At 42.9% G+C, this 21,769-nt stretch overlaps 1 protein-coding gene across 1 annotated transcript in view; it reads left to right on the top strand.

Moving 5' to 3' along the window:
• The first annotated feature begins 2,276 nt into the window (after nt 1–2,276).
• Desi2 (desumoylating isopeptidase 2) overlaps nt 2,277–21,769 on the top strand; it is a 58,474-nt gene continuing 38,981 nt past the window's right edge. Inside the window, exon 1 of the mRNA XM_004653432.3 lies at nt 2,277–2,515. Coding sequence (XP_004653489.3) covers nt 2,474–2,515 — 42 coding nt within the window. The 5' untranslated portion in view covers nt 2,277–2,473. The remainder of the gene's footprint in view (nt 2,516–21,769) is intronic.

Raw genomic sequence — 21,769 nt, forward strand, 5'->3', positions numbered from 1 at the left:
GTCTGTATTGATATATAAGTAAATATATATATATATACACACACACACATACATATATATATATACACACACACACACACACATATATACACACACACATATATATACATACATACAAGCATATATATGTATACATAAAATTTCCTTATCTTTTGCATTGCATATGTTAATGTTCCATGGGCTAAAGCAAGTTACAGACCAGCCAAGTTAGTGGGAGAAAACACCTACCAAAGGTTGTAGATAATTTATTACCTATCATACCAATCTTCCTGCTTTTCACCTCCTTTGTGATTTGCTGTTGTTGTTTAATTATATTAAAAAATTTTTAAAAATATTTATTTAAGGTTGAGTATGGTGGCACATGCCTTTAATCCCAGCACTTGGGAGGCAGAGGTGGGAGGATCACCAAGATTCTGAGGCCACCCTGAGAATACATGGTGAATTCCAAGTCAGCCTGGGCTAGAGTGAGACCCAACTAAAATTTTTGTTTGTTGCTTGGTTGGATGTTTGGGGGAATTGGGCAGGGTCTCACTCTAGTCCAAGTTGACCTGGAGCTCATTCTATAGCTCCAGGCTGCCTTGAACTCACAGCAATCCTAGTACTTCTGCCTTCCCAGTGCTCAGATTACAGGTATGAGCCACCAAACCTAAACATATATGGCTTTTGCTTTTTTTAGTGCATTGTATATATATATTTACCTCGGTTATGGTCTTGTATGTCCTTTCCCCTGGTCCCCATTTCCCTGAGGGCTCTTCTCAGTAAGATCTCTGGTGTTCACTATGGGATAATTAAAGCTTCAGTCCGTTTCTGGAGGAGGCTGTACCTCAGGGTATTTCTACCCCCCTGTGGCTTTTACAATCTTCCTGCCCCCTCTTCTGCAACAATTCCCGAGCCTTGGGTGTGTTAGCAGTTTATTTTTAGTGTTGAGTTTTCTGTAGCCTCTGGATTTCTGTTATGATGTGTTTCAGCTCCCCACCTTGTTTGATGCTATTTCCCTGGAGTCGGTTGAGAGACTAGCATTGGTAGCAGTACTTATGTCACTGCAGTTTCTTCTGGTCTCAGGTAAATGTGGCAGAGGTGGCACCATCTCATTGGAGAGCAGTCTTTTCTTGCCGAACTGATGAATCTTGGATCTTTCCAATACACTCTGCCACCTGTAAAATAAAATAGATTCTCCAACCAGTGGTGAGAGCAGCTTTAATGGAAATATGCATATAATTTTGAGAGACATTTTGATAGGATAGCCTCTCAACTTATCCAGAGAACAACAGGGGCTTCTCTTGGCCTTTGCTTCTTTGAGTACAGAAAACTCCATTATGTCTGATGTGTTTGGGTACTTTTGTCCCCTCTGACTGGAATACTTGTACTTCTGACATCTGCAAGGCTGTCATTGAGAGTTCAGCGTAAAATTCATTATGTAGTCATTCCCTGAACAGTCAGTCTAAGATTACTCATAATCACTTCACCTCATTTAAATTTTCAACAAAGCACACACCACTGATACTTTGCTTGGCCTCCACCCTCACTTAATCAGTGCATTCTCAGTGTACCATATCGCATGGCATATGATAGCCATACAAATGTTTTTTGAGTGGATATGCTAATGCCTTCTGTGTTTTATAGAGTTGTACTAATCTAGGTGCTACACTGTTCTCACAAAATGTAAATTTCGCATGAAGGGTTAACTAGATAAATGTTACATCCCACCCTGCACCAGTAACTTGTCTTCCTTTATTTCAACCTTAATTCTTAGTTATCACTTCTGCACATTTCGTTGGCTTCATAAGGCTCCACATGCCACGAACACAACCAGCTCTGAGAGCTTGAAGGGAGACGACTTCTCCGCCCGCCAAGGACAAACAGCAAAGGACCCAGGGGCAGATCCACAGCACTGCATGCTGGGAGTTGTAGTCTCCCGGGGAGACGTGAGGCGGCTTGGAAACACCCCAAGCATGCTGGGAGCTGTAGCCAGACTCTCTGCGCGTCCAATAGCGAACGGAGAATCTCGCTCTGCATGCTGGGAATTGTAGTATTTCTGGTACCTCCCGCCCGCAGGGTGAAGAGGTAACCGAGGCCGCCGCCATCTTAGGTCCCGAGGTGCGGCGGCCGAGAGTCAGCGCGCAGGCGGGCTCAGCCCCGGCTCCCGGGCGGGGCCCCGCCTCCGGGGTGTCAGAGCCCGCCCCTCGCCCAGGCTCCGCCTTCCCCCACGTGTCTCCGGCCGAGAGGAGGCGCCTGAAGCCCGAAGCGGGCTTGCCACGGGTCCGGCCCGGCTCCTCCGCACACATACGTCCCCGTCGGCGGCGCCCGGGAAGCGGCCTGCCTGCCCGATGCTTCCGCCCGGGTTGCGGCGGGCCGGGCTGGACGCTTAGTGCCCGGGCTCGGGCTCCCGTGAAGCACCCGCGGGGGTGGCGGCGGCCTCCGCCCCGCGGAGACCGAGCGGCTTGAGGACGAGGCGGCGGCCGCGGGGAGGAGGATGGGGGCTAACCAGTTAGTGGTGCTCAACGTGTACGACATGGTGAGTTCGGCCCCGAGCCGGGTCCGGCGTCCTCCCGCGGGGTCGGGGTCCGGGTCGGCCCCCGCTCGCCCGATCCCCGGCGCTTCCTGCCTCGCGTCCCCGCCTCCGGCTTAGTTCTCAAGGGTGGGGGGAGGGGACGGGAGGGGAGTCCTACCTGGTAATCGCCAGCCGGGTGGACGCTCCTGTGCGCGCCGTCCAGCCCGCCCGGGCAGCGAGGGCTTCGGCCGGCTTGGCCCCTCTCCACGTCCTCAAGCGCCCCTGGCTGGAGAGCCCCGAGCCCTGGGCGGATGAGCAGCAGTGTCCATCTGCACCAGGCTTCCGCCGCTGTGCCCACCTCCCTTTGCCACCGCCTGACCCCGGAGCTGCCGGGCTCCCCAGCTGCTCAGTCTTCTGCTGTCCATAAGGCTCAAGTGTGCAGAAAGTCCCGAGCCCTTCTGAAGTCTCCGAAGTCACGGCTGCGGTGCCCGTGCCAGTCTCTCCAAAGGTTGACAGGAGCCAGCACACCCTTCGCCTCCAAAAGGCAACCTCATGAAAATTGAATGAGGCTAAAATTTAATCTGGAAAATAACCCCGCTCAATTATTTAGAGATCACAGTGGTGCCCTCCCCCACCCCCCTTTCCCTAGATTTTTGAAGACCACTTTCCAGGTGATGCAACAGGTGGATGACGACGTGACCACAGTAGAGGGAAGGGGGAAGCCCTGTTTATTAGGTCGTGTAATTTGGAAGTGCTGCAAGCTCACAGGCTCGGGTTCAGAGACTGGTTCTCTTGATGCTTGTAATTGAAATACACCCCACCCCACCCCCCGAAAACGCTTACGGTGGAGAATGATCGTGACAGATGCTGCTTGTGTTTGCTTGCCTGCCTTTCCTTACCTAATTTTTATTTTGTAAAGGGACTACCTCTGCCCTTCATGCTGAAAATTTCTTGGAAGTGGGTTGACAGATGAAAAATTCTCCATTATTTTTGTTGGCTTGAAGATACTGAAGACAGTAGAGTCTTGGTTCTTTAGTAGATCTAAACTTTTTATTCCCGCTTACTGCTTCTGAGCTAAATGTAGAGTGTGCTATATGGTTACAAAGGCGCTCCGGCCTGCCGCGTCTGGGAGTTATGACAGCAGGTCATAGGGTCTGTCTACAGCTTGAGGGGCGCGCTCTGGAGGTGAAAGGAGGGGGTTAACAGGCTAAGAAAAGTGAAGGATGATAGAACAAGTTGAAGAGAAGATTAATATGAACAAAAGATCCTTTAAAAATGTGGTGTTTTGTACGACCAGTGTCTTGTGTTACTGGTCAAGAAGTAATTCTAGTCTAGTGGCTCATGTCTATAATCCCAGCACTTTAGTAGGCTCACCATGAGTTCAAGGTCAGCCTGTGCTAAACTGAGACCCAACCTCTTAAAAAAAAATGTTTGCGTGTGTGTGTTGCACTGGACTTGTTTTTAAGTTAATTTATTTGCGGAAGGGAATGGGCATGCCAAGGTTTCTCGCTGCTGCAGACGAATTCCAGATGTATGTGTCAATTTGTGCATCTGGGGAATTGAACTCAGGCTTTGCAAGCAAGCACCTTTAACCACTGCGCCATCTCCCCATCCCCTGGGCTTTCTGAAGTCTTTCTGAAGACTTAATATTGGCCCTTTTATTGTTTGAGCATCCCTTCCTATTACTATGGATAATATATATTGTGATTGCTTGTGTTTTTATTGACAGCTTTCATTCTTAATCATAATGTAATTTGTTCCCCTCTCAGTATCTTCTTTTGTCCCCTCTCTCCCTCCTCCCAGTGAATTTATTTTTTATTTACTTATTTATTTATTTTTGGTTTTTCGAGGTAGGGTCTCACTCTAGCCTAGGCTGACCTGGAATTCACTATGTAATCTCAGGGTGGCCTTGAACTCAAGTTGATCCTCCTACCTCTGCCTTCCAAACGCTGGGATTGAAGGTGTGCGCCACCACACCCAGCCTCCAGGGAACTACTTTTGTACAACTAGTTCTTCCATTTTGGTGTTTTTCTCCTTTTAAAAAAATATAAACTGTGATAATACAGTGGCCACAGTTTCAGAGTCCAAAGGAAATCTGTGAATGTAAACACTTTTGCCTTTTAAATTAACCTGAAAATGCATTAGTTGGCATATAGTGAACTTAGTGTCATTGCTAATTGTGATAAAGGTTAGAAATGATATTTAAACCACTATTTGCTGGGCGTGGTAGCATATACCTTTAATCTAAGCACTTGGGAGGCAGAGGTAGGAGGATTGCTGTGAGTTTGAGGTGAGCCTGAGACTACATAGGGAATTCCAGGTCAGCCTGGACTAGAGCAAGACCCTACCTCAGGGGGGAAAAAAAAACAAAAACTATTTGTTAAGGGAAGACTGTTCCAATGTTGTTAAAATGTTAACTAAATAACAAAGACCTTATTCCTCACATCACTTAATAAAGTCGGTGGTGAAAAACAGAGTAAAAAGCCTGGCGTGTTGGCGCACGCCTTTAATTCTAGCACTTAGGAGGCAGTGGTAGGAGAATTACCATGAGTTGAAGGCCATCTTGAGACTACATAGTGAGTTCCAGGTCAACCTGGGCTAGAGTGAAACCCTACCTCAAAAAAAAACAAACAAAAGACCACAGAGAGTAAGCAAGAGGAAAAAAATCCCAGGTGACTGATGATGGGATCTAGAATTCCTAAACCACAAACTTGAGTCATTATCATCTGTCAAATTTAATTTCCATGATTTATTTATTTTTGTTTATCTTGAGAGAAAAAGAGAATGGATACATCAGGGCCTTCAGCCACTGCAAATGAACTCCATGCGTGTGTGCCCCCACATGTGCATGTATGACCTTGTGTACTTACATCACTGTGTGCTTGGCTATGTGGGACCTGGAGATTCGAACATGAGTTCCTAGGCTTCGTAGGCAAGTGCCTTAAATGCTAAGCCACCTCTCTAGCCCAATTTCCTTCCTTCCCTCCCTCCCTCCTTTCTTTCTTTCTTTCTAATATTTAAGTGAGAGAGAGAGAGAGGCAGATGGAGAATGGGCACACCAGGGTCTCCAGCCGTTGCAAACAAACTCCAGACACATGTACCACCTTGTACATCTGGCTTTACTTGTGTACTAAGGAATCAAACTCAGGTCCTTAGGCTTTGCATGCAAGCACCTCAACAGCTGAGCCATCTCTCTAGTCCATGATTATTTCTTACACATTGCTTTATTCTGTTGACAGAAGCGTATGAGTAAGAATGTTAGATAGTATTTATTTAAGAAACTTGACCTATGAACTTTTAAAGGCTTTTGTTCTATGAGGGTTTTATATCACTAATTTAGCAATTTACTATTACTTACTTAATTTTAACCTTGTAAAAGCCACAAGGTGAATTACCATTTTTGCTTTAAGGATTAATTTAGATTATCATAAGGCAGATGAAAAAAGGTTATAATGTAAGACAATTGCATAGTTTGATAAGAGCAGAGGAGTCCAAAAGAGACTAGGTGTGGCTGTGGGATGAGGAAGAGCTGAGAGAAGGGAGTGAAACCTGGAGCATAATATGCTCTGTAAGGTCAGAGAACAGTCAGCATGAACAAAATAGCAAGAGTGGGAAAGCATAAGCCACAGTGGGAGCTATCCAGTGGTGTAGCAGAGCTAGAGGGTAGACTGTACAAAAGCAAACAGAACTAGAACTTCAGTCGTAGGATTGATGGTAGACTTGAGTAAAGGACTGAGGCTGCTCTATGAGCCTGGGAAAACCATTCATTTTCCCCAGAGGGGACAGGTGTAATCACAATAACATTTTTAGAACAAAAGCCAAGAGGGTTGTGGTACATATTTTTCTCTGATACATCTTTTTTCTCAAATCAATTTTAGTTTTTGATGTGTTTTGCTTGATGCCAAAGGGCAAATCCCTTTTATCTTTGGTTATAATTTCTGTTCTTTGTAGATATCTTTGATGAGGATTGCTGCGGTATATAAGTCTTAAACATCAACTCCAAACTTAATGTGGAAAATTAACCTTTATGTTTGCTGTTAGAATCAGTTTATAGGGACCTGTTGCCATGTATTCTTACATCTTTGTCACATGGTCACCTTCTTTAGCTCTGACTAGAGTTTTCCTTGGATGGCTGTGGATTGTTCCTTTTCTTCCACAACTGTGACATCTTTGTAAATAATTGTAGTAAAGTTGTCTTTGTTAACTTCTTGTGGAGTAATAGCATAATCTTCAAAAGGTTATTTAATCATGTAGTGCTGGTAAATTCTTGTCCTCTTCTCAGTGATGATCTTCCTTCCTGTACGTGGGGTCAATCTACCCCCATGATGTATGGCCAGGAGCTACAGCCTAAGTCTTAGAAATGGGTTATTCACATATTCCTAATTTACCTGTATTCATAGATGGCAGGTGATTAGTTCCAGTTACTGGAACAAATTTGTGGTATAATTGCTTTAGCACAGTCTTTATTTATTTATTTATTTTTTTTTGGTTTTCCAAGGTAGGGTCTCACTCTGGTCCAGGCTGACATGGAATTAACTATGTTGTCTCAGGGTGTCCTCAAATTCTCAGTGGTCCTCCTCCCTCTGTCTCCCAAATGCTGGGATTAAAGGTGTGCACCACCATGCCTGGCTTCAGAGTCTAGTTTTCATAGATTCAGATTTGTGTATTTCAGGTTATCTCTTCCCCTAATGAATTTCTTAAAGATGAAAAATACAAATGCTTATGTTTGCCAATTCATTCTAGAGATGTGGCTTTATTTATTTATTTATTTATTTTCTCTTCCGAGGTAGGGTCTCACTCTAGCCCAGGCTGACCTGAAACCCACTCTGTAGTCTTAAATCTGGCCTTGAACTCACTGCAGTCCTCTTACCTCTGCCTCCCAAGTGCTGGACTTAAAGGTGTGGGACACCATGCCCAGCCCAGTTTATCCTAAAGACAAGTTTCTCTGTTAAAGTAGTGCCCATATATCTTCAGCAGCTTTTGAAAAATAGGGAAAAAAGCCTCTTCAGTACTCTTCACGTAAGGTCCGTAAGGTCATTTTTTGTTTGAACTCCCATCATTTTGGCTTGCATGTCTGACTTTCACTCCTCTTAAGTGTATGAGGTTATACACGTGTGGTGGATTTGACTTCTTGTTCACCTCTAGACTTTCTGAAAAAGTACCAGGCTCATACATACTCATATTTTAGTATATACTAAATGTACTCTTCACCTAAATGATTCTATTAAATCTGTGACTCAGCATGTCCCAGGGCAAGTTCTCTCTTCCCTCCTTTCTATACCTCCTGCAACACCCCAAAACATCACTACATTTGTTGTTGTTGGGTTTTTCTTGTTTGTGTGTTGTTTCGAGTTAGGGTCTTGCGCTCTAGACCAGGCTGACCTGGAATTGACGATGTGGTCTCAGGATGGCCTCACACTCACTGCAGTCCCGTGCTGGGATTAAAAGCGTGCACCACCACACCTGGCCCATCAGTTGTTTTATCTTGATAGCTAACACTTATAATCAGTGTCCCAAACCAAAACTTGGGAGTAACTTACTCTTTATTATAAACCCTTCATAGAGAGTCATTTGGCTTGTACTCTTGGTTTTGGTGGATCTGTCTGAAAGAAGCAGAATTTGACAATCAGTTGGCTTAAACTGAATGGATGTTGTTTTAAACCCAGCTATTAAAAAGCCCCTGAGGTAGTTCAGCAGCTCCTACTTGTCCTTAAGATTGTCTATCCTCCCACTCTCTCAGCTCAGCTTGCTGCCTTTGTCCTTGATTTGTCTCCTCAGAGTTGCAAAATTACTACCATAACACTAAACTTGGTATCCTCATGTACAGGGTATGAAGAAAGGCAGGAGGTGGAGGGCTTTCTCTAATTGGCACTTCTTTGTTTTAACAGAAAAGAAAAGCTTTGCCAGAGCCACTGTCCTCTCCTAGAGATTGTTCAAAATCTGGGCTCCCACAGCCTTGAATAGCCTCTTCCCTCCAGCTCTATGGCCTATAGCAGATGTGACCTTTTTTTTTTTTTTTAAGGCTAACTCCACTCAGTATGTACAGCTTTCTTTCTTATTTATTCTGGATTTTCGAGGTAAGGTCTCATTCTAGCTCAGGCTGACCTGGAATTCACTATGTAGTCTTAGGGTGGCCTCGAACTCAGCAATCTTCCTACTTCTGCCTCCCAAGTGCTGGGATTAAAGGTGTGTGCCACCACACCCGGCTTTTTCTTTCTCTTTTAAAAAATATTTTATTATTTATTTGAGAGAGAGAAGGAGGCAGAGAGAGAGAAAAAAAAAATGGGCATGCCAGGGCCTCTAGCCACTGCAAACAAATTCCAGATGCATATACTACCTTGTGCATCTGGCTTTCTGTGGATACTGGGGAATCAAACCTGAGACCTTAGGGTTTGTAGGCAAGTGCCTTAACCACTAAGCTATTTCTCTAGCCCTACTTACAGCTTGCTTTGATGGACATACCATAGGTCTGGCATCTCCAGTATCATGGAGTCTCCATTGCCACTTAAGTTCCACCTTTATAACATGACGACGCTCTGATCCCTTAGGGTCTCCTGTAGGCTTCCAACCCTACCACTCACTGCTTGACCTCAGTTGCTTTCTGAAACCATGGTTCAAGCCTCCATGATGCTGTAATTTGCATTTTGCATGCCTAGAAAACTATAGGAATGATGCCAAGTCCTGCTGCCAGCTTGAGATATAGTATGGCTCCCTCCTACCACAGCTATAGCTGCTTCTGTGCACCTGGGCAGTTGAACTGAGGAAACTCTTCCCTAGGAGGTGGTTTTCTTGTTTTCCATCAGGTAACCACTTGAGCATTCTGAGTTCAAGCTTTCTACTTTGAACTGAATTTGCATTTTCATAAGTAGGAACTTTCAGTATATGGGCCTTGCCTTCAGTGTACCTGTAATACGTAGCTTAGCATTGCATCCAGCCAAACACAGTTTTATGGGAGGAAGGGATTTATTTCAAGTTTACAGAATCCAGGGGAAGTCCATCAATGGCAGAAGAAGCTGGCTCCCATTCATAAATCTAAGCAGAGAAAGCAAGAGAGACCAACACTAAGACAGCAAACACCAAAATGCAGCAAGCCGGTCCCAGAGCTCAAACCTCTCTGCACACTTTTGGGCTGGACCCCAGGATCTGTCCACTTCCTCCAGCCACGTGGCTGGAGAGACCCAAGTTACAAGCTGTAATAAAACACCTGAGTCTATGGGGGAGTCTGTGGAGACATACATTCATAGTACCTTTCCACTTGTCTCAGTGCAGTGTGTGGGGTCCTCTCTCATGCACTAATCTCTAACAGTACAGCTGCTTTCTGAACACTCACCTTGTCTGCATCTTTAACTCTCATTCCTTTCTTTGCCGAACTGCACATTTTTCTGTCCTCTCCTCCCTCTTACTAAGAACATTGAGCAGTAACTTGCTTACAACCTGAATGTTATGCTGTCTTTAAGTTTCCTCTACCAGACAACTTACTCCATCACTTTTAAATTTAGTCTCACTCAAATTTTTACCAGGATGTAACATGAATGGCTTCTCGTCCAGTTCTCCATAGAGTCCTTGTTTCCTGCCAAAACATCATGATCTGGGCCTCCAGCGGACACATTTCTCTTGGTATGCTTTTCTTCTAAACTCCCACCAGAATGGCCTATTAATCGCTGCTTAAAGCATTGTAGGGTTTCTCCAATCCACAACTCCAGACTGTTCCACATTCTTCCCACAGCCAGTTCCAAAGGTTTACAAGCTACCTATGTTTATCACAGCAACAGCTGTACTGTTGGTACCAACTTCCTGGATTACTTTTCTTATTGCTATGACAAAATACCTGACAAAAGCAACTTAAGGAACAAGGTGTTAGCCTCACATTTGGAGGCTACAGTCTATTCGTGGCAGCAGCAACATGAAGTGACTGGTCATATTGCTTTGCCTTTTTGGTTTTTCAAGGCAGGGTCTCACTCTGGCCCAGGCTGACCTGGAATTAACTATGTAGTCTCAGGGTGGCCTCGAACTCATGGTGATCCTCCTACCTTCTGTCTCCCAAGTTCTGGGATTAAAAGTATGAGCCACTACACCCAGCTCATTGCTTCGCCTTTTGACTTAGTCTGGAACCCTGGCCCATTTGATGGTGGCCAGGGTAGTTAAATGTCTTTAGAAACACCCTCATAGTCATACCCAGAGATGTGTCTTCCAAGTGATTTAAGTCATGTCAAGTTGAAAAGATCAACCAGAACAGATATAGTGTATATCAGTGTAGATCTGTGGTGGCCACATTTATGATGATGAATAAACTTAATAAAATTGAACTTTTGAAACTTTTAAACACTTCTTAAATATCAGAGAGCCTACTAGTAAAATTATTTTCTTTAATGATGTGGTGGTTTGAATCGGATGTTTTCCACAAATTCACGTTTCAATGCTTAGTCCCTACCTGGTGACAGTTTGGAAGGTGGAACCTTCCTAGAGGAGTGTTACTATTGGTGGGGTCTTAAAACCCAGCTTCCCTCTTGCCAGAGGTCAGTTCACTTTCCTGCTATTTTTTTTTTTTTCCCTGCTGTGGCAGGGAGTGATGTCCAGTTTCCACTCTACCTTTTTCCTGCCATCATGAAACTTCCCCTGTAAACAAATAAACCCTTTCATCAGCAATGATAAGATAATTTCCACTTCAAGATAAATATACTCCCCATTGGCCCTCAAATTCTCTACTTGAATTCCAAAGCACCATTTTTTTTTTTTTTTTTTAGGTATCAGTCAGTTAATAGAATGTAAAGGAAAGACCAAATAGTGATCACTAGAAGTAAGGAAAGAGAATACATGGAGATGATTTTTTTTCACACAATCTTGATGTATGATATGTGGCTCTCCCAAGTAATAACTTAAAAATTAGCTAATTCGATGGGGCTGGAGAGATGGCTTAGTGGTTAAGCGCTTGCCTGTGAAGCCTAAGGACCCTGGTTTGAGGCTCGGTTCCCCGGGTCCCACGTTAGCCAGATGCATAAGGGGGCGCACATGTCTGGAGTTCGTTTGCAGAGGCTGGAAGCCCTGGTGTGCCCATTCTCTTTCTCTCCCTCTATCTGTCTTTCTCTCTGTGTCTGTCGCTCTCAAATAAATAAAATTTTAAAAAATTAGCTAATTCGAGTCTAGAGAGATGGCTCAGCAGTTAAAGATGCTTGCTTGCAAAGCCTGACAGTTTGGGTTTGATTCCCCAGTGCCCATATAAAGCCAGAAGCACAAAGTGGCACATGTGTCTGGAGTTCGTTTGCAGTGGCAAGAGGCCTTGGTGTGCCTAGAATCTCTCTTTCTTTCTCCTTGCAAATAAATAAAAACTTTTTTTTTTTTTTTTTTTGGTTGGTTGGTTGTGTTTGGTTTTTCAAGGTAGGGTCTCACTCTAGCCCAGGCTGACCTGGACTTCACTATGTACTCTCAGGTTAGCCTTGAACTCATGGCAATCCTCCTACCTCTGCTTCCCCAGTGCTGGGATTAAAGGCATGCACCACCACACCTGGCTAAAAGTATTTTAAGAAAATTTACCTAATTGGCCCCACATTATTTGAAATAAAAAGCCATTTCACTAAATTGTAGAGTCATCGTTATAATTCTGAAGTCTTGCCAGTTCCACAGACATCAATTCTAGCCTCATCACCATACTCTTAAAATTGCTAATTTCAAATTATATTTAGTGTTTGGCTGGATCAGTTTCCCTTCATTATTATGCCAAAGTTTTCCTGGCTTTAATTTCTTTTCTAGGAATATTTTTTATGCCTCAGAAAAAACCCTATAGTTTTTTTGGTTCTGTTTTGTGCTAAAATAGCACATGCATGAAATTCACCATTTTAACCTTTCTTTTTTAAAAAAAAAAAAAAGAATATTTATTTGAGAGGGAGAAGGAAATGGGTGTCCCAGGACCTCTTGCCACTGCTGATGAACTCTAGACACACCACTGTATTCTGCTTATATATGAATACTGGGGTATCAAACCTGGGCTTTGCAGACAAGCACCTTTAACTACTGAGCCATCTCTCCAAGCCCTCCCCTACATTTTAGCCATTTTTAACCATACAGTTAGTAGTGTTAGTAATATTTACATGTATTGAAGCCAACCTCCAAAATCTTTTCATCTTGGAAAACAAACTCTACCTGCCCAGTAAATAGCTCCTATTTCTTTCCTCTTTATCTTAATTGGTACCTACCTTCTATTTTCTCTGAATTTGACTAGGTCGCGCATGTAACTTTCTGCCCCTTTGTCAGTAGCTTATGTTAGTTAGCATACTTCCTTCAAAGTCCATCCATGCTGTAGGATGCATGAAATTTTTTTTTTTTTTTTTTTTTTTTTGAGGTAGGGTCTCACTGTAGCCCAGGCTGACCTGGAACTTACTCTGTAGTTCCAGGCTGGCCTTGAACTCACAGCAATCCTAGCTCAGCCTCTCAAGCACTGGGATGAAAGGTACGTGCCACCACTCCCAGCTGAATGAAACTTTCCTTGTTTAATGCTAAGTAATACTATATTTTATGTATATACCACATTTCGTTTATCCATTCATCTGTTAGTGGTTACTTTCACCCCTTAGCTGTGGCTAGTAATGCTGATAAATGCGGGTGTACAGATGTGGCTTCTTTCTGTTCTTTCAGACATATAGCCAGACAGTGTATAAGGTGCTTTAAAAAGTGTTTTTATTTATTTGCAAGGAGAGAGAGAATGGGTGCTCCAGGGCCTTTAGCCACTGCAAACAAACTCTAGATACATGTACCACTTTGTGCATCTGGCTTTATGTGGGTACTGGGGAATCAAACCCAAGTCATTAGGCTTTGCAGGCAAACTCCTTAACTGCTGAGCCATCTCTCTGGGGCCCTATAGGGTGTTTTTTTTAACTGGATATGCACAAATCTAATAGGTTACCTTGAGAAGAATTGGCATCTTTTCCATCACTCTCTTTTCTTCCTATTGATGAAAATATATTTTATGCTTATGAAATTTTTATTCAGAAAATACATGCAAATAGTTAAATAATTTAATTCCAAGCTCCCTATTTAAATTAATAGAATAACAAAATGATGATGTATTGAATAGTAAATAGATGCTAAAGAAGAAAACAAAACAGGACAAAGAGAGAAAGATTACAGGTCAGGCTGGTGTAGTGGTGTATTATAATTTCTACCAAAGTTTCAGTTAGAGTGCCCTCACCCAGAAGGACTTCTGCTTTCTCACACTGGTATTTACCATGAAAACTGGAGGAGTATACTATGTGGCTGTCTAGAGAATGTTCCAGACAGAGAGTAAGCAAGTACAAAGTCCCTAAGTCAACTCTCATGCTACTCATATGTAAATGTACAACAAACGATAACCTTTTAGGAGAATTTCTGATTTATGTTCTGATCATTAAAAATAGAACAAGCAGTACCAAAGAGAGAAGCAGTCAGAGATTAGGGTAGACTTCACGGAGATGAAAAGCACCATTGCCTCACTTAGAATGACGGTGGTAGCTGGTGAAAAGCTGTTGGAAAGTAAGAACTCTGAGTAGAGGTTTGTAAAAGGGTCAAGTGCTGATCAGGACTAAAGTTAGGAAAATTCAGTCAAAGCCTGGCCTAACTTAAATTTTACACATAAAATTAAAGTTTAGAAATACACACGGCCAAAAAAAAAAAAAAAAAAGTTACTGCAGGGAAATAAAAATAAAACTGATTTCTTTACTCCCAGCACTTGGGAGGCATAGGTAGGAAGGAAGATCACTGTGAATTCAAGGCCAACCTAGGACTACAGATTAGTAATAGTAAGTTCCAGATCAGCGTGGGCTAGCATGAGACCTTATCTCCAAAAGAATTTTTTAAAAGTTGATTTTATGCATTTATGACACCAAAGTCTATATAAATTCTCAGGTTATATTAACCAAACCATGGGTGAGAGAGAAGATAAAAGCACTAAGCAGCCCTGAAGCAGTTAGTCAGTGAAACAAGTGACTCATGTGGATATTTAAAAATTATACTTGAAGGCCGGGCGTGGTGTCGCACACCTTTAATCCTGGCACTTGGGAGGCAGAGGTAGAGGATGGCCATGAGTTTGAGGCCATCCTGAGAGTACATAGTGAATTCCAGGTCAGCCTGGGCTAGAGTGAGACCCTACCATGAAGAACCAAAAATAAAAAATAATAATAGTAGTAATAATAAAATAAAAATTATACTTGAGTATATGTGTGAATTGTTTTTCTTTAAAATGTAAATTAGCTGGGCATGGTGGCACACACCTTTTATTACTGCCCTCATGAGGCAGAGGTATGAAGATTTCTGTGAGTTCAAGGCCTGGCTGAGACTATAGTGAATTCTAGGTCAGCCTGGGTTTTTGGGAGGCCCTACCTCCGCAGAAAAAAAAAAAAAAGAAAAGAAAGAAGGAAATAATGTTGCAGAAAATCAGACCTGGAGAGAACAGAACAAACAAAATAGCCATGTAGCATAAGAAAGGAAAAAATTAAATACAAAAAGAAGACAAGACTAAACATGTTATGAAATGGCAGTAATAAAATCCTCTTAAGTTTGTTAGCTGTGTTTAGTATCCTCTAGCTTACTGGAAATTTAAAATACATGTGGCATCTACATGTTTGTTCCCAAGTAGAATACCACTTGTCCCAAACTATTATTAAATAATCTATACTTTTCATATCTATTTGCGGCATGATATGTAGTTATCTATAGTAAGTTATCATAGATGTGTCTTATTTCAAGACTTTTTATTGTTTATTACTGCCATTTTTTTTGAGCTGGTGATACTGTTTGAGAAAGTGGTAGAATCTTCAGGAGGTAGAGCCTTGCTGAAGGAAGTGGTTCATTCCATTAGGGGCCTTTTCTGCATCATTATTAAATGTTTTTTTTTTTTGTTATTATTATTATTTTGGTTTTTCAGGGTAGGGTCTCACTCTCGCCCAGGCTGACCTGGAGTTTACTCTGTAGTCTCAGGCTGGCCTCAAACTCACAGCAATACTCCTACCTCTGTCTCCCAAGTACTGGGATTAAAGACATGCACCACCATGCCTGGCTTAAATGTTTAATTTGTAGTACTCTTCTGTCATCTTTTCATATCTAATGACATTATACTTCTTTCAGAGTTGGTTTTATTTTTCTTGTACATTGTTTTTAAATTAAAATGTTTGTGGACCCCCACAATCCTGTCAACCAATTCATTCAAATCTACTCTTTCATGAGGATTAGATTCTACAACCTTTTTAGTCACTCTGCCACACTTACTAGATGTTCCAGTTCAAAGTCACTGTTTATTCTACACCCAGCAGCTGAATGCAAAAAGCCACAACCATACTACCTGATCTCCTTTTGAAGTTGTGACCCCAAGTCCCAGGATAGCCCTAAATGCTGTCTGGCCCTACTTGCTTATTCCTCTGACTAATGGACTGTCCTGCTCTCCAAGGCAGCTGTAGTCTTTCATACACTCCCTTTCCTTATTTCAGCTCACTTTCCTAGATGACCTAACAGCTTCTTTCACTAAAGGGAGAAAAAAAATCCAATGGAAGAGTTTTCTCATCCTTCCACGTGATTGGCCAATTACAGAGTTACTTGCTTCCCTCCAAGTACAGGGATCAAATTGCCCATGTACCTGCTGGGCTCAGACCTTCCTCTTTGTTGTGCTATACCTATCTCTCTTGCCTGCCAATGCAGGCATTTCTCTTAGAATTGTCACCACTGTCCTCTGCCTTATTTCTTTTCCCTTTCTACTGCATCATCAGATTCACAGGTATGGGGCTGGAGAGATGTTCAGCAGTTAAAGGCACTTGCTTGCAAAGCCTGATGGCCCGAGTTTGATTCCCCAGTACCCACAAAAAAACAGATGCACAAAGTAAAGCATGCATTTAGAGTTCGTTTGCAGTGGCAAGAGACCCTGACACCCCATTCCCCATACTTTCTTTCTCTTTTTTACAAATAAATGAATAAAATTGGGGGCTGGAGAGCTGGCTTAATGGTTAAGGTGCTTGCCTGTGAAGCCTAAGGACCCAGGTTCAATTCCCCAGTCCCCATGTAAGCCAGATAAGAGGACACATGTGGCCGAAGACCCTGGCATGCCCATTCTCTCTTTCTCTCCCTCTTTCCCTCCCTCTACCTCAAATAAATAAATGATAAAATTTAAAAAAATTAACTGGTATGTATGCTATAATGTTTTCCAGTGCACAGCCACTTAAAACAGGAATTAGTGGTGAACTTTATTATTACCTTTATTTTCCATTAATTGCAAAGATTTAGGCTGGTGATTTGTCTTTTAAATCATCATTTTCAGAACTTCATCACATTTTATTTTTGTGTGCATATGTAATACATAAATTTTGATAGGGTCTTGTCATGTGTCTTAGGGTGGCCTTGAACTCACTGTCCTTCTGCCACTATTTCCCTAGGATTACAGGCACACCATGTGTGGCAGAAATGCATTAGTTTGTTTTTTTTTTCAACTTTTTTATTAACAACTTCCATGATTATGAAAAATATCCCATGGTGTACCCTCCTTCCCCCCACTTTCTCCTTTGAAACTCCATTCTCCATCATATCCCCTCCCCATCTCAATCAGTCTCTCTTTTATTTTGATGTCATGATCGTTTCCTCCTCTTATGATGGTCTTGTGTAGGTAGTGTCAGGCACTGTGAGGTCATGGATATCCAGACCATTTTGTGTCTGGAGGGAGCATATTGTAAGGAGTCCTACCCTTCCTTTGGCTCTTACATTCTTTCCACCACCTCTTCCTCATTAGACCCTTGGAAGGTATGATAGAGATATTACAGTACTGAGCACTCCGGTCACTTCTTTCCAGTACCATGATACCTTCTGAGTCGTCCAAAGGTCACTGCCATCTGAAAAGAGAAGGTTCTCTGCCAAAAGTGAGAGTAGCGTTAATATAAGGGTATGAGCATTAAGAGAAGTACTTACTGGGCAGTTTGATAAGCATAGTATATACATTTGATAAGCATGTATATACATCTAAAATGTATATAGGATATACATTAGCCAGACAACAGTGTTACACTCCTAGGGCTCATGACTACCCCTGTTTTTAAGTTTTCAGTATCACGGATGTATTCCCTCATGGAGTGGGCCTCCAGTCCAATTAGAGGGCAGTTGGTTTCCACCATGACAGACATGCCACTATTGCACCCATTGGTTCATTTGGCCTGGCTGGCCAATTATAAGGCTTGCAATGTCCACTGATGAGTATCTTCACTGGTGATTTCTCTTTCTCCCATTGAATTGCTTGCAGAATGGCTTCTTCCAGCTTTCTGTCAGCTGGTCTACATGGAGGATGTTATCAGCTCAGTTCCAGCAGGATTTCTCAGTGGTCTTGCAGCCCAAGTATGTGGAGTCTTCAGCAATATGCATTAGTTTTAAGAGACTAGTAAGAACAAACAAGATCTGACCTGATCTTCTCTTTCCTCCATAGATACCAAGCAGCAATAATGCAGCAGCATAGATTTTCAAGTTTCTGCAGTGACCTTGAAGGCAGTGTCTTAACTCTTCTTTTTATCCCTAGAGCTTTCTTCATGATAATTGCCTTAAAAATGCTTATTGTCACAGGGCATGGTGATTCAGGACTCAGCATTCCAGAGGCCGAGACAGGAGAATCACCATGAGTTCAAGCCCAACCTAGGCTACATAGTGAATTCCAGGTCAGCCTGGCTCAAGTGAGACCCTGCCTCCCCTCCCCCCAAAAAAGGTTTGTTGGGCTTAAAGTTGCCCTAGGACTACAGTGCCTTTACTTCCTGTGTTGCTTATGGGAGAGGAAAATGGAAACATGCTGGTGAGGACAGGATCTGGTTGGGTTTTCACCTCTAGAAGTCTGCTTCTCTCTGCTTTTTGGGGTCTCACTATGTCATATGCTGGTCTCATATTCCTGGGATTCCAGCAGTTCCCCTGCCTTGGCCTGGCAGACCCTTGAGCATTGAGTTACTTAGCTGTTGCTCTGATAGATCTTCCTAGCCTGTCATGTAGTTGCTGAGAGCTCTCAACCATTTATACTGGTTTGGACCAAGAGGCAAGACTGAGTAGGAGGCAGAAAGTGGTTATATATATATGTTAATAAATACATATGTATATATATGTTAGTATATATGTCACAGTGATTGTCCTACCTCTGCCTCCCCTGTGCTGGGATTAAAGACATGCACCACCACTTGCGGCTTTGATTTACATTTTTAATGAGTTACTGTGGACAGAGGATGAATTCCTCATCTACCTGTTTCACTAACGCAGTCCTTAACATAAGAAATAGCCACATATTTTGTCCATTCAGAGTTGCTTTGCTTATGACTTCACTGGCAAGTAGACATGTAAGATAAAGTTTAAAGCCAGGCCTGAGTGACTCTTAATCCCAGTACTTAAGAGGCTGAGGCAAGAAGCATGCTGGCAAGTTTGAGGCCACTGTGGGCTACAGAATAAGACCTTGTAAAAAAAAGGTGGGGGGCTCAGGCGTGGTGGTACAGCACTTGGGAAGCAGAGGTAGGACAGTCACTGTGACTTTGAAGTCAGCCTGGGACTACAGAGTGAGTGGCAGGTCAGCCTGGACTAGAGTGATACCCTACCTTGAAAACAAAACAAAACAAAAGGTATGAAATAAGAGTTTAAATTCAGGTGCAATTGAGGGGTCCCTTCTAGAACAGTGTTTCTTGATTTTTTTTTTTAATACTTTATTTAGGGCTAGAGAGATGGCTCAGTGGTTAAGGCACTTGTCTGCAAAGCTTAGCGACTGGGGTTTGATTCCCCAGTACCCACATACAGCCTTATGCACAAAGTGGTACATGCATCTGGAGTTTGTGTACAGTGGCTGGAGACCCTGGTAATTCTGTCTATCTCTTCTCTCTTTCTCTCTCTCTCACTCTGCTTGCAAGTAAACAAATAAAAATATTTTTTAATTTTTGTTTTGTTTTATTTTTTGAGGTAGGGGCTCACTCTAGCTCAGGCTGACCTGGAATTCACTATGTAGCCTCAGGGTGGCCTCGAACTCCTACCTCTGCCTACTGAGTGCTGGGGTTAAAGGTATGCACCACCATGCCCTGCTTATTTTTTAAATTTTTAAGTCTTAAAAGCTATTTATTTGTGAGGAGTGAGTGCATACCTATAATCCTGTCACTGGGATGTAAAGGAAGGAATAGCAGAAGTTCAAGGTCATCCTCAGCTATACAGTTCAAGACTAACCCCAGTTACATGATATCCCCTGTCTGGACAAGAAAAATGAGTTTGCCTCATAGATAAAAAGGAAAGTTTAGCTCCACCCAAAATATATAATTGCATAATGCTACATTTCTTTACTGTTAGACTTCTGTGGAAATGCAGCATCTTATTTTGCATACTTCCAATTAAAGAGTAATTCTTAAGCTGGGCATGGTGGCCCATCACCTTTGGAAGGCTGGGGTAGGAAGATCTCTTGGGACTACAGAGTGAGTTCCAGGTCAGCCTAGGCTAGTGTGAGACCCTATTTGGAAAATAAATAGGGCCATTTGGGCCAGCCCCCTGAAAACCAGTTAGCCTTTTTTCATATTCACTTGAGCCTAATAGTAAAGCCTACCCCAATAAACTGTAAGAGAGGGTTATGTAAGCTGGGTAATGGGTCTTGACTGTTCATTTCTCCTCATCTGAACCTTGGGGTCCCTGTTCAGTAAGCCCTTCACCCCATCCAAGCCTGGCTGCTAGGATGGGGGAAAGGAATTTTTTTCCCTTCTCATTCTGTTGCTCTCTTCTAAGCTGTGGGACCTCTACTAACTGATTTCTCAACTTTTTTTTTTGTTTTACTTTTTAAGTTACTTTTTTATTGACAACTTCCTTAATTATAAACAATAACCCATGGTAATTTCCTCACTTTCCCCTTTAAAACTCCATTCTTGGGCCAGAGAGATGGCTCAGCAGTTAGGCGCTTGCCTGTGAAGCCTAAGGACCCCAGTTCAAGGCTTGATTCCCCAGGACCCACGTTAGCTAGATGCACAAGGGAGGCACGCATCTGGAGTTTGTTTGTAGTGGCTTTAGGCCCTGGCGTGCCCATTGTTTCTCTCTCTCTTTCTCTCTTTGTCACTCTCAAATTAAAAAAAAAAAACAAAACTCCACTCTCCATCATATCCCCTCCCTCTCTCAATCAGTCTTTTATTTTGATGTCGTGAATTTTTCCTCCTATTATGATGGTCTTGTGTAGGTAGTGTCAGGCACTGTGAGGTCATGGATATCCAGGCCATTTTGTGTCTGGAGGAGCATGTTGTAGAGTCACCCTTCCTTTGGCTCTTACATTCTTTCTGCCACCTCTTCCGCAATGGACCCTCAGCCTTAGAAGGTGTGATAGAGACATTTCAGTGCTGAGCACTTCTCTGTCGCTTCCACTCCACTACAAGGTACTTTCTGAGTCATCCCAAGTCACCGTCCTCTGAAAAGAGAAGCTACCAAGAAAAGAGAAGCTAGCCAAGAGTGAGAATAGCATCAATATATGAGTGTGAAAATTAAGAGAAGTGCTTACCGGGCACTTGGTGAGCATACTGTATACATTTAGCCAGACAGCAGCAGACATTACACCTGTAGTGCTCATGACTACCCCATTGTATCCCATGGAGTGAGCCTCCAATTAGAGAGAGGTTGTTTTCCCCCATAAACAGACATGCCACTATTGCACCTGTTGGCTCATTTGGCCTGGCTGGCCAGATTTAAGGCTTACAATGTCCACTATTGGGTGTCTCCACTGGTGAATTCTCTCTCTTCCCCTTGATCTGTATGCAACGGAGCTTTTGCTAGCTTGTTGTCAGCTGGTCTACAGGAAGGAAGTTTTCAGCTCAGATCCAGGAGGCTTTCTCAGTGACCGTGCAGCCTAAGGATTCTTCAGCAATAGGGTCTTACCATCTATTCCTGGTGGGAAACCAAGAGCCTTGGCAATGGCCTGTGTGTTTGGGGGGTATCAGGGACCTCCCTGGCCAACAACTCACTGGAAGGTATCTCATCCCTGGCACTGAAATTTTTCTAGTAACAGTCTATGGCTTCTAGGTGTTCCATTGTCCAAAAAGGTAGGTTTCCATATGACTTTCATACCCTCTTAGATTTTAATTAGCCCTCTCCCCACCTTTCCTTAACTCAATCTCTTCTCCTGACCTCACTTAAGCCTTTCCACCCCATTAATCTGTTCTTTTACTTACATATGTGTAATATCTTCCTATTAAGTCCCCCCTCCCTCCCTCCCTTTTATTCCCTTTCTAACTTGCAGGCCTCTGCTACCAATTTTTACTGAAACTCACATAGAAGTCCAATCATTTGTAGCTAGCATCCACATAT

The sequence above is a fragment of the Jaculus jaculus genome, chromosome 1 (genome assembly GCF_020740685.1).
Source record: "Jaculus jaculus isolate mJacJac1 chromosome 1, mJacJac1.mat.Y.cur, whole genome shotgun sequence".
Classification (NCBI taxonomy): Eukaryota; Metazoa; Chordata; class Mammalia; order Rodentia; family Dipodidae; genus Jaculus; species Jaculus jaculus.